The 13,948-nt window shown below is 36.3% G+C and overlaps 1 protein-coding gene across 5 annotated transcripts in view; it reads right to left on the bottom strand.

Annotated features, from left to right (window-relative positions):
- PTPN13 (protein tyrosine phosphatase non-receptor type 13) overlaps positions 1–13,948 on the bottom strand; it is a 204,103-nt gene that overhangs the window by 55,664 nt on the left and 134,491 nt on the right. For 4 of the 5 annotated variants that reach the window (XM_070505408.1, XM_070505407.1, XM_070505405.1 and 1 more), the window contains one exon: positions 11,886–12,048. In XM_070505408.1, coding sequence (XP_070361509.1) covers positions 11,886–12,048 — 163 coding nt within the window. Of the gene's footprint in view, positions 1–4,946; positions 5,004–6,573; positions 6,672–6,811; positions 7,230–11,885; positions 12,049–13,948 lie in introns of all 5 variants that reach the window. The other variant, XM_044766276.2, reaches the window with a different exon arrangement.

Raw genomic sequence — 13,948 nt, forward strand, 5'->3', positions numbered from 1 at the left:
ATTACAAAGACAAAGTCCATTTGCTCTATACAGTGTTTCTGTTCTCAACTATAAAATTGATCAATATTCTCAGTGTTCCTAAGGAATATCTGCTGGAAGTTCAAGGTATTGAGTCAAAGAATAAAAATGCCATTTTCTTTATTTTCATTTCCAACACATGCACTAACAAGATTGATTAATTATTTGGCTAAAAAGTATATGTGTATATGTGTGTATGTATGTGTGTGTGTGTGTATTTCGAAGGTAAACATTACTGGAATATATCCACACACACAAATAAATGTGCAATATTTTTGTGTTCATTAACTTGAAGCAATAGATTAAGCTCTCTATAGTCAAGGATTCACCAGTGAGATTTGAGCATTCATTCATTCACTCAGTTATTCTTTCATCTTTCAAATATTTACTGAACAACTTTCCTGTCAAAGTCCTTCACTAGGCAATTCAGGAAAATAAAATGACAGAATGTATATGACAGCTGCTAGCACAGTAAATGTGAGCTGAATCAGGCAAGAAGAGCAAAGATCTAGCCTGACTGGTAAATAGAATGTTATTAAGACTGTCAATGAAATAGCTGCATTACGAAGACATGAGTCAGATCTATAAGAGTGGAGAGGCTCTTCCTGCCAGAAATAAAGAAGACTTCAAGGAAACGGGGTAGGATTTTAATAGGTGGATTAAGGAGATGGTTATACAGCAATAAGAAAGGCATTAGCAAAAGCTGAGATGGAAAGAAGGCAGAAAAGGGTTCTGGGGAAATGTTATAGATCAGTTTGGCTGGAGTACAAGATTGAGTAGGGCAGAGTTGAATATTCTTTTGGAGAGGGAAGCTTAGCTAATTCACTGTTTATAAAAAGATGGATTTTTCTCTCTCTCTTCCCCCCATATAAAGTGACTTATTAATGTGAGGACAAAAGAAGGAAGGATAGATGTTGGTGTGCAGCTATGTGTTACTAGATAGTCCTATGTACCATGAGTTTCTCTTTACCTTTGTATTCTATTCATGCAGATGGTCAAAATACTTCTCCATTGGTTTAAAACAAAAGGGGGAGGAGGAAGTACCTAAGGGTATATAGTACATGGCAACCAAAGTAAACATAAAGATATTTATAGAATTCAATGACGATTATATAGAATTTACGAATCTCTGAAAGTGAGGCAGCTAGATATTTCAAGCACCAAGATATTTCTGAGTTATTTGAATTACTATACCAAAACAAGCATTAATATTCAGAGTATATATTTTGAAATCCTTAGAAGAAATTTTCTTTTCCCACTAATATACTCTATGACTACAGCAAATTCTGCAAATAGTTTGAAGTGAAAAACAACCTCAACTTGAAATGTTCACTTCTTTAACTAATACATGCTGGTGTCATTCCCAACAATGTTTACCTGGGAAATATTTTAACAACAATTGATAAATGTATAATTTAGAAGTTAAATGTATACCCTCTCTGCATTAGAAACCGTTGTTCCAATGTTGCCTTTCTCATCTCTAATAAGGTTCATGTGGACATACATAGTCCCCAACTAGAATAACTGTAGACAACAATAATAGATATTTCTGTGAGTAAACTAATTGAATTTCCTAGTAAGAGCATATTTCTGATAAGGTCAAAGCCATATCATCAATGTAAGTATGAGTCAACACTTTTCTGCAAGAAAAACTAATTTTCTTGGTAAAAGATATAGACCCTTGTCAACTATAAGGCAGCTCCGTGCCACTGATCCTAAGAGAAAGTGGACAATAGGTAGAGGAGACTCTGGATGAATCCATCACTCACTCTAAGGAAATGAATCACTTCAAATCCAGACAAGGATGGGTCAGTAGCACCATATTGGCATAAAAATAAAGAGAGGTATTTTTCATTGTTATACTACCTAATATAGTAACTGCTCCGATGGTTGGTAAGGGGGATCATGATGGAAACTTCGGTGTTTTTATTTCTGTGCCAGCACTAATTAGCTGAGTGAATTGGGGCCACATAACATCTCTGAGACTCATTTAACTCATCCATGGAATGAAAAAGCTTGGTTTGGATAAACTTTTAAGTTCCTTTCAGTTCTCAATTCAGTTGACTCTATTTTTTGCTGCTGGTTAATTCCCTTATCTGTTTGTGAGCAGTTTGGACTCTTTTATTATAATTTTCAACCTTGTATGTATTCTAATTAAACCTTAGATGGAAAAAACTAGCATTTAAAATGACATTGGTCATTGATACCTGACTAAACAAAGTGTGTTTTAAACTTTTACTTCTGTTTGTACATTTTATTAATTGGAATTAAGATTGCTCATAAACACAATAATGAGTTTTAATATTGGGAAAACAGCTTATTTCAGTGTCTGTACCAAGTTACTCTGCATCAGAACAGCCTATTTTACATGAATTTTTTGTTTGTTTTGGTTAAGAGTCTCGTGTTTGACCCCATTCTTGTGGTTTGGACAGGAAAAAAGATGACAAGTCTAGCTAAAAGTTATTTTTCAATTGTGTAATCCTGAATTATAGCAAAACAAGAAACACTGAAAATCAATTTTACAAAGTTCTTGCATAGGTTCTATATATTTTCTGATTTTTATTCTCTTAGGAAGGACTATTACAAGAAGTGGGTATTTTGAAAGTTAAGCAGCCTTTTCTTGGAAATCACTATTAATGAAAAGATTGGAATCCTTTCCATATCTGTTTCCTAAGATTAGAAGATTGATGCCTTTTTTCTTTTTTCTTTCAAGCTTCACATTCTTTAACGGTCTCTCAAAGTCGTAAAAGGTTAAGATTGAATTTTATTCATTGGTCCTTGTATTAAGTGATGAATAATTCAATATTAACTGATGCTCATTTCTGATTTTCTTCTAATAATCTTGACCAGCAAGGAAGAACACTGAAATTAGACTAAGTCATCCTATATCTGACTTATGGGCAAGTAATTTAACTTTTTGATCCTCAGTTAGCTTATTTAGAAAAACATGTTAGCCATGCTCTATTATATGAACACTCAATTCTCAACAGAGCACTAATTCAGGGCTACTTGGGCAGATTTAAAGAGAATTTTGAAAAAAACCTAGACTTGTCTGCAAGCCAAGTGGGCGCACCTCCATAGGAAGGTGGACTGGCTCTTTCTCTGTAGGGGACAGGTGGGAAGATGAGGTTTTTAAAGGTTTAAACGGAGACATTACCCTGCATAGGCTGCTCCTTTGGTACCCAATGTAAATCCATATGCTTTTCCCTCAAAATCTAGGTTAAAATACACTTCAAGTTCTCATCCTTGAAGTGGTTATTATCCAGCTTCTTTCAAAAGTTTAGCTGGGAGAAATAATATCTATGAATAATTAGGCATTATTATGCTAGGAAACAGTCTAAAGAGCGGATGAGAGTGTGGGCTCTGGAAACAGATTTCCTGCACACAAACCATGGGTCTAGCACTTGCCAGCCCCATCACCTTCTGCACAACTCAAGCTCTCTATGCTTTAGTTTCTCCTATGAGAAAAGGAAATAACATTAGCACCCACCTCATGGGATTGTTGTGGGGCTTAAAAGGGAGATAAACAAAAAGTGTTTAGAATGGTGTCTGGCACACAGTAAACACTCTGTAACTATTAGTCAATAATTACCACCATGATGAACATGTTAATAACTGAGCTATTTTAGGTACAGAGATATTCTAAACAGTCCATATAAGACATCTGATCATCATAAAGCTATACACCAGGGTCTTAGTAACCCAGGCCCAAGTAGTACAAATAAGTTTACTAACGTTTTCTTTAATGATGTGCTCTCAGATTTTTTGAGGATACATTAAAAAAAAAAAAAGAGATGAAAAAATCCTTCATTTGCTATGAGTATTTAAGATATTTTATGTATTTTCACTTTTCAACACAATTTTACTTCCAAGAAACATTTTCCTCTCTTGAAGAGTTGGTAGGCGTATTTCTACTAGAGAATGAGAATTATATCAAATAGCACTCTGGTGTTTGACAGTTTGGACCTACAGAAACAGCAGTTTCATGTGGTTCACCTCCTCATGCCTTCATTTTTGCCTTGGCTCCAGGAAAATTAGAATTAAACTTAAAGACTTATCAAGTTTAACTATATTTACACTTTTGATTAACATATTTGCTTCTTTTTTATCCGGCTTCTGATTATTTCAACTTTTAAGAGTTTGAGGATAAGACACAAACATTTTTGGAGGAAAGTAGTATATACGTAGTAATAAAACGTTCTTTCTACATATGAAAGTTGTTAGAAAGATCAAATAAGATAATGTATGTACATGAAAGTATTTTGTAACCTAAATTCTAAAAATTTTGAATCTACTGACTTTCAAGTCACTACAAAAAGTTTCTTCCTACAATTAGACTCCTAAACTACAAACCTCAACATTTAAAAGTCTTCAAACTCTTCCCATAATATTTAGGATAAGACACAAAGCTAGTCCCTGTTTATAAAGTTCTCGAGCTTCACCATGGCCCCCACATGCCTCCATACTGAGACTCCTACAGGTCACTGAATCTCTTCCCACATGTCTCCATGTCTCCGACCACACTATGCCCTGGGTCTGGAATGCTTATCTGCACCATTGTGCCTGAATAAATTCTTTTCTTTCAAGATTCAGCTCAAGTATCCCTTTAAAATAACTACCTCAGTTAAAACTCTTTTTTAATCAAAATTACCTCCCACTTGTACTACTATCTTAGCTTCCCAACTAGTGTCCTTATCTCTCATTTGTCATCTCCCTAGTTCATCAACATTAGCCTAAATTACAGGTCCCATCATATCACCATGATGTTGAAAAGTACAACTCTCCTTTGACTCCAATGTGAGGCCTAAAATCCTTGGCACAGTTTGACTGGCAATGAAGACTCTTCATTATTAGGTCTAAGACTATCTCATAAGGTGCAAGAGAAAAGATATGATGGAAATGAGGGGAAAAATATTTTATAAACCTACCATTTTCTTTTAAGGGTACTTGGGATGAAGAATTTCCAGAACTATGCAAAGTCATTCCTGTGGTATAAATTAAATTATTAGACAGCTTATAAAATGGTCATATACTAGATATAGAAGTAACTTCTGATAAACTCATAAAAATCAATAAAACATTAAGGCAGCAACATTTTCTTTTGTTTACACTCAGAAAAATCCGTCTTCCCACAACGGGCATAGGTATTATTTTTAACGTCCAAGTGAAGAGTATCAACTTGTTTTGCAGAATAAATTTAAACACAAATGTATTATTTCTGACAACGACATTTTGGTATGTCAAATATGAAATGATGAAACTGGAATGAGTTTTAAAAGCATTTGTTCAAAGAAAATTCAATAAGAATGAATAATCAATCAAAAAACAAATGCAGAAAATAAGTTCTCTTTCACTGGTGAGTTTTCTTTTATCTGTGTTTTTCTATGGAATGTTTACTACTCTGCATCTGATATGTGATGAATTTTTATGTAGACCAAAGCCTCCCTTTTATTAATAAAAATAGCTTAGAATCTAAAAGAGATCCTGTTTTATGTGAATATATTTTGAAAAGTATTTTCTAAAAGATTCAATCAGTGTCGTCTTAGGCTATTTTCAACACATAGGGTGACCTATAGGACAAAATCTTGCCTTTTAACTGTTTAGTTTTTTTTTTTAACCAATTCAAATTGATGATAGCATAATCTCTGAAAGTTGTAGAAGCTACATTAATAAAGTAATGTTGCTTTCTATTAATTTTATCAACTACAGTGTAGAGTTTTCTTTTGGCTTCATTTACTCCACATATCCCCAATTCAATTACACAATGAGAAAATACTTTTTAACTTTGTGAGTTGGGGTTAAATGACCAAACTTTCATCTAAGGGAGAGTTAATTAGTATTATCTGGTAAAACAACAGCCTAAATTTTGTTTCCTTTTTGTCTCTCCAGCTGTTTCCTATTTTGAGTAGTCGTTCAGACCTGTGTGCTTAAATATCGACTCTTCTGAAAGATTGATTCCAGTGTGTTTCCCTTTTACAATGCATAAAGCAACAGGAAACCTGAACTGTTTATCTTATAAGGTAGAGTGGTATTTATAAACACACACAACTTCTATACTTAAATAATTAATAGGCCCCAGCTAGCTGGGAGAATTTGAAAAAACTTAAATCAACTAAGAATTTCTACCTATCAACCATAGCACATTTCATAAAATTATCCATTTTTAGAGACAATTCCATTCATGCTAAGCTGAAAGTACCCTAAATAAACCTTTCCTCAAAAAATATAGCATTCGTGGAGTCCACTCTCACAGGCTTGTAAGGAAAATCCAAAGAAAGCCTATTCGAAGCCTGGTATCAGACTGTCTGGGTTCTCTCAGAAAGATGGTCATGGCTTTTAACTGGGATCAAGAGAAAGCTAAGAAATAGTCTGTGCCATGAAGCAATCACAGATTAAGCCAAGTCTTGATTTGATCTATTTTAAGCAGCCTAAATTTCTATATTCACAGTTTTGGCTATTAGAACATAGAACCGAAAATCATTTCTTGGTCATTAACATGATCTCGTTCATATGAGCACGATATGGGAGAAAGAAGGGAGGCATGTTTATGCTGACCTATAACACATGCTTGACCAGGGTCTTCAAAGGATGAGGAGTCTGATTCCTGTTTCCTCCTTTCAGGACTTCTATTTAAACTTGCAACAGACTTTGAACTAAAGAGGGAAAAGGAAGGTAGGAGGGGGAAGTGTCAGCATAAAAAAATATGGTGAAAATAATAAAACATCAAAACAAAAATAAGTATGAAATGTAGAATTTACAAATATGTAGTTGGGTTAGGTAATTATGTTCTTACTTATTAAGTTTTGTGAATCCTGCCAAAGATTCTGTATCAGATCTTGCCGTCTGGTGAAATGGTTTTCCTACCAACTCCACAACGGTTTGTGGCAGGGATTCCATGTTAACAAGGACATTTTTCCGATGAGGAAAGAGAGAGGCCTGACTGAGATCGTGGTATGATTTACTCATCCCTCTAGGCTTTTCCTCCCAGGAAGCTTTGTCACTCTTCTCTTTTGCACTGTTTTGCAATGGCTGGTAAAGCGACAGCTCTGAGCAGGAGAGCCTCTTCAGAATCTCCGCTTGAACTGACAGAGGTCGAACGGCAAGTTTGTTCAGGGTGCTGCTGGCCAGACTGCCAGTGCTGATTGCTCGTCCCATATTGAATCCTCTAACGGACTCTGCTTGGAGGTTCAGGCTCCTAAACGAAGCTCTCTCTACAAGGAAATAGGATTGCTTTACACGATGGAAACACCGCAGTACCTTTATGAGAAGAGTTATTTTAATAAATAAAATACAGCATGCAGTTTTGAATTGCTTTGATTGCCAGCATAAGCGGGGAGCTGTCAAAGTGCAGCAATCAAGGGTTTTCAAAAAGAGGTTGGAAGGTCCTGGTTTTCATACCATCTCTCCATCCTTGTAGCTTTCTCACAGCCAGAGCCTGGTCAGCATTTCCTACTTCATCTGATGATTCTCTTGGATCTAATAATGTATGGGCTTCAGGCTTGCTGACCCCAAATTTCCAATTACGTGTTTCAGTGAGAAATGAGAATGACATTTGAGAGAGAAATTTTCAAGACTAGTAGTGTCTCTACTAAAATATCAGCCATCCAAGGATGGGGAGAGGGAGAGATGAAACCTGGACAGGACGACAGGGTGAGATCATGCCTGAAAAAGAAGCTGTGCAGAGAGTTTTGCCCAGAGAAAAAGTTCTTGATTATTGTATCATTAAAAGCTTATAGCAGGTTGTGGCGATGGTTGCACAACTCTGTGATATACTAAAGACCACTGAATTGTACACTTTAAGTGGATAAATTGTATGGTATGTGAATTATCTCTCAATAAAACTGTTACCAAAAAAAAAAAAAGCACCTTCACAGCAAATTATTTCTTTTGTTATTTCATTACTATGCTAATCCCACTTTCCCACCTTGTTGACTTTTCATGATTTAACTGAGGCACAGAGGCCATGGGAGAATCAAATATTACTTGTCTTCTCTTGTTTTGGTTTCTGTTAATTAACAGGATCAAAGAGCTGGGGTTGTCTTTATGCTTAAATTCCTTTCACTCCTAAATACACACCCAAAGTCTTCCTTTAGAGGCTAAACTTAGAGATACTTTATAATGAGTGGTTGGCTGTTCTGTTTTTTGAGAACCAATGTCATGGCACTATTTGAACATTTGGGGCTATAATCAAAAGCATTCCACCACAGAATTTTAGCTTCAAAATCCTTTCATGTAAATAAAGGACCAGGAGCACAGAATTTCAAATGATTTAGTTGTTCATGTATTAGTAATCCACGTCACCAGACACCCCGTCTGGTCTCCCACAGAAAGTACCGATCCTGTGCTGCGCTCTATTATACAGCTCAACCGTTATGTAAAACAGCTGGCAAAACTTCCTTATAAAAGAAAATGTCAAATGTTGCTGACTTAGATCTTTAGATACTGTTTCGTTTATCTTCTAAATCCTAGGAAGATTAATAATCAATATTTCATCTCAGGCATAAACAGATAGGAAAACACTGAAGGTTTTTAATATTCATGCATCAGAATGAAGTTTAAGTAAACAAGTCTCATTGTCACCAGGAAAATTCAACGTTCTTTCTCTGAAGTAGAAGTGGACACCACGTTAAAACACAATAATGAAAAGAAGATTTTGGTTTAAAAATTCCCAGAATGATCTTTAGCTTAAAATACAGTTTTTATTAGAGTATCTAACATTATTTCTATTTTTTCACTTTGAGAGTAGATTTTAATCAAAGATGCAAAATCGAGTCTTATACAGATTCAATCACCAGGAAATGCCTTTACACTCGATAGACCTCTTCAGCCGAAGGGAAATGTGGACCAAACTTCGGCAGGAGTAGGGGCAGCCCATTTGGTTTAGGTCATATCTGCTTTGTAAACATATCAAGGATTATGCTAGTCAAATCGATTCACAGCCTACTTCTGTGTAGGACTTAAAACATTGCATGTATTTTTGGGATGGGATCATAAACCATCCACCTACCTGGTCTTTCCTACTGTCCTTCACCTGGAAAGGAGTCCAGTATGGACGGTGAGGATGCGAAAGGACATTAGAATGAGCCTATATCCCAATACTAATGTTTCAAATTTGAACTCAAAGGCTTGCTAGTTCCCCACTCAGTCTGCAATCCACACGTCCTAATCTCTGTTTGTGCTACTGTTCAGTCTCTCGTACTGTTTTGTATTTCTTTATATTATCAACTTAATTCTATGCTCTTTTGAGAAGAGGGACTTCGTTTATGTTTGTTATCCTACAGCACCTACCATGGTGTCTTACAAGTAGTAAGTGCTAAATAAATGATTATCAATCAATTTAATTCCATTCACATTAGTTTTTTGGAAACTCAACAAACAAAAGGAGCACTGGATTAGGAATCAGATCAGGGTTCCAGCCTCGTTTGACCTCTAACGATGAGGTTAGGTGAGAGAGACTACCTTCTGTGAATCCGTTTCCTCATCAGTAAAATTTTGGACTTTATGGCCTCTAAGGTTCTTTCTAGCACCAACATTCTAAAATTCTAAAGAAGTAACAGACATTTGTTAGCTCATCAACCTCCTACAGATAACACCAATTATTTTCACTCGTCTAGTACAGACAATTAAGTAGGCAGGTAGTTACTTCTAAGCCAATTCTAAGCAGAAAATCATTCCTTTGAAGATCTACCAAAATCTGGGAAAAGATGTAGATATCACTACCTTAAAGTGCTTTCACATATGACTTCAAGGAGACACAGCTGTTGTGCTCCTAGGAGCAAACCTGTGAGATACATGAGCATTTCTACTTCATCGATGAAGAGAAAGAGACTTCCAAAAGTCAGTTATGTTCCTAAGGTCATCCTACTGCTACTATTATGACTACTACTACTAGTACTACTACCACTACTAGTACTACTAGTGGTAGTGGTGGTAAAACGATGATGATGGTGATGATGAAAATAATAATGAATATTTATTCAATACCTACTCCGTGCCAGACACTTTTAAAGTACTTTACATGTATGAATTCATTTAACCTTCACAACAACCTCATGATGTAGGTGTTATCATTATAATAATCATTTTATAGTCAGGGAACTAGGCAGAGAGTTTCAGTAACCTGCGAAGGTTTCAGAGCTGTAAGTAACAGAGCAAGGTTTGCACACTGGCAGTCTGGCTGCATAGTTCATACTCTTCACTACTACACTCTATTGTTCCTCAGTATAAGAAAGGTGAGAATGGAAGGCTGGCTTCACAGTTTTGTCTTCTGACTCTTTCACGATAGCATACCGTACTACATCTGTAACTGTTCAGTTCTGGTTTGTATTGAATAGAGTATTAGTCCAAGTAGGAATACTGATAACTCTACTAAGTTTGATATTTCACTATACTTTGAAAATATATAAGGCCATACAAATTTTTAGCAGAGTAAAGGAAAGAAAAGAAATAATAAGATTATTTTACAGCAGTAGGTATCATATTTTAGAATGCATAAAAATCATTACTGAGGAAAGCCTGTTAAAATGCAGATTCTAGGGACCCAATGCCCAAAGACTATGATTCACTAAGTTTCAGGTAGGTTTCTGAAATCTTCATTTTTTTTTTTTTTTTTTTGTGAGGACGGTCAGCCCTGAGCTAATATTCGCTACCAGTCCTCCTCTTTTTGCTGAGGAAGACTGGCCCTGAGCTAACAACTGTGCCCATCTTCCTCTACTTTATATGTGGGACACCTCCCACAGCATGGCTTGATAAGCAGGGCGTAGGCCCCCACCCAGGATCCGAACTGGCGAATCCTGGGCCGCTGAGGTGGAGCACGTGAACTCAACTGCTACGCTACTGGGCAGGCCCCCTGGAATCTTCATTTTTAATAAGCAAATAGCCCCTACCATCTTGATTTTTAAAGGCTGAGAAACATCTATTCATAGGTTGCCATGACCCCAGTCTAATCCTATGGGGAACATATTTTCCATGAGACTTCAGGATGTGAGAAAGGTTGGATAAGAATCCATAGGGCTCTGTTGCACAAGGTCATCAGGGCAACTCTAATTTCTACATGTGGTCTTGCAGAGTAAGTTTTAAATATTTCAGTTCTGGCTGATATATTTTTTCAGAGCTGAATTAGTTTCTTCTGCTAGTTCATTTTCAAAAGGAACTGAAAACACTCTCCTGACCATTCATATTGGGTACTGTGGTTATTCATCTCAGTCTCAGAACAGGGACATACCCAAGTAAAACCAACAGGTGGGAAACCTGCCCCCCTACCCCAACTGTGACAGCATAACTTCACCATCCTGGGTGCACACTTTCCCTGCCCCTTGCCTTGTTTCCCATGCTCTTTCCTTCCTTTGGAAAGTCCTCCCATTTATCTTCAACCTACTAGTTATTTTTGTCTTTTAAATTCCAATTCAAGTGCCACCACTCAAATACTCTAGCCTCTAATCTCCCTCTGCTCTTGTGGTGTAGATCATAGAGTCTGTATGATATAACCTGTTATTAAAACCGGGACCTTCTATTGTGTATTATTGTTTCATGCACGATGGTTGTACCTTCCTAAATAGTGTGTAAGTTTACCATGGGCAGAGAATATGATCCAAACTTTTACAGTATTTACATCAGGTAGCCTAACAATAAGCACAAAATAGACATGTCAACAGATACTCCTTGACTGATCTGGGGTGCTGTTTTCAAAATGAATATGAAGTTGAAATCTTGGCTTCATTTGTGACATCTTTATAAACTTGACTTAGTCATTTAAAAATCTATATACCTTGTTAATTTTTATCCTAAAAGAGAAAGTGCATTCAAAATTTGTGACAGAAATCATGCATCTGCCCTGGAGTCCTCTGACACAGCTTGCTTCTCCTTACCCAGGTCCTGGGCATCTTGGTTGCTCTGTCTTGCTCTCATCTGCAGCTGGAACTTATGCTGGGAAGAGCAGAGCTGCAGCAGGTACTGGCATACCTTACTGTTATCTGTCTGGAAGGCGTGTTTTATTCCATCCGATGTGTTCTGCAATGTGATTTTCTTTTTCTACAATATTAATCACGGGTATAGATAATTAGGATGTTTTCCTATCACTTTATTACACGACCAAATTCTGTAAACAATAATTAACAAGTAGAGCTATTTTTATTTCACATTATTAGGCGTGGCTATTCCTTGACCTACATCTAATATAAATATAAAAAATATAAACCTGTATTATTACAAGTTCAGGAAATAAGTATTATTTGCCACTTTCAGAAATTACAGCCTAAATCAGAATGTCTATCAGCCACCAGCAAGGGAAACAGTTTCCTTTAATGAGATTATTGATATTTTGAGTTTTCTGCAATGTGTACAAATACCAAAACTGTTTGAAAAAAGAAATGACAAGAAATATACGTTCTATTTCCTTGAGTAAAGAAAATGAAGTTCAATAAAAACTGATTTATTAATGTATAATAATAAGAGCTGTGATTCAGTCAAGAAGAATCTTGGTGGTATGAAGGCTGGGATGGAAGTTGTGGGAAGTTAAAAAAAAAATACTGAGAATGGAGTGGCACTGGATAACACAGCTGCTGGGCTGAGAGATGAAACACATCAATATTTAGAGACAGTGATTCTTGCCAAATTCAGGGCAAGGAGGAGAACCACAAATCAGTTTTATCTCCTTGATGTTTCTTGAAAAACAAAATTTTGCCACCTGTGTGGTGAGGCTTGCAGGCCATCCATACGGCTTAAAAGATTAGCATTCAACACACCGGGGACCTCAGACTAATGTCTCTGGAGAATTGCTCAGTCTAGTTAGATTCTACTCTAGCTCTTGGCTTCTTTGACTGTGCAGATTATATCCTCTACTTCACATCCCTTGATTTTACTTCAAATGCAGAAACAGGCATAGAAAAGTCAAATTTGGTACGCTCACAAAAGATACAACAACAAAGTATTACTCAAACTTCAGTCACGCAGGTGCCATCTTCATAATTTATAGTCTCGTTTATTTATAAATTTTTAAATTGACTTTGCTTATTTACATAAATTCACTTAAAGAAACTTTATATCACAATTGTAAATAGAAAACTAGTACCACTTACTATAAATACAATCCAGCTATAAAAATATGTAATCAATGCAATAAAAAAATAAGATTATTAAATTCTAGCTAGACGTTGTTGCCAATGAAATCTCTGGGACCTTGTTCTCTCTTTGTTAAAAAACAGAAATCAGCAAGTATTAGAGAGGAGCTTGAGATGCAGTAGCATCAAACTAGTACCATCTTGACTATCAGCAGTATACCTACTTGGGGAATTTTCTCCTAACAAACATACCACTTAACCACTGTCAAGTAATTCCCAAGAATGCTGAAACTCCACAGTTGTAAAGCTGTACAGGTTTGAAACAAATTAGAAGAATATCTGATTCTTTCTAAGTGTTAACAGATAAACTGGACAAGAAACGTGTCCAAGGGCATTCAGTTGTGAGAGATGAGAAGGGCAAAAAGTGACTTTGCCGTCTCCCCAGAGGCTAGTGGAAGAAAAAAGGAGGGTTAAAAAAGAGAGTTCTGTGTTAGAGAAAGAACTCAGGATAAACAAGTGCCCTTAAACACAGGAACAGTTTGCATGGGAATGTGGTCTATTCTCTACTACCAGAGATCTTTAAAAATGAGCTAATCACAGCTAGTTTTATATACGGCATATTGGCAAATGACATGGAGCTGAATGCTCAATGGTTATTTGACTTCTTGACTTTTCAAAACCAATCCAAATTAAATCTGCATTTAATTAATCTAAGGTTTCCTCCAGACATTTGCTCTGCCAGGAATTTACACTGGAGAATGTAAATTAAACCCAGGTAATTTCTTGGTCTTGGCAATCCTGGGAAAATGAGAATGGTCTCGGCTTTCCTGAGAGAACATATTATTACCTGGTGGTCTTAGTGGTACCTTTGG

This window comes from Equus asinus, chromosome 3, assembly GCF_041296235.1.
Source record: "Equus asinus isolate D_3611 breed Donkey chromosome 3, EquAss-T2T_v2, whole genome shotgun sequence".
NCBI lineage: Eukaryota > Metazoa > Chordata > Mammalia > Perissodactyla > Equidae > Equus > Equus asinus.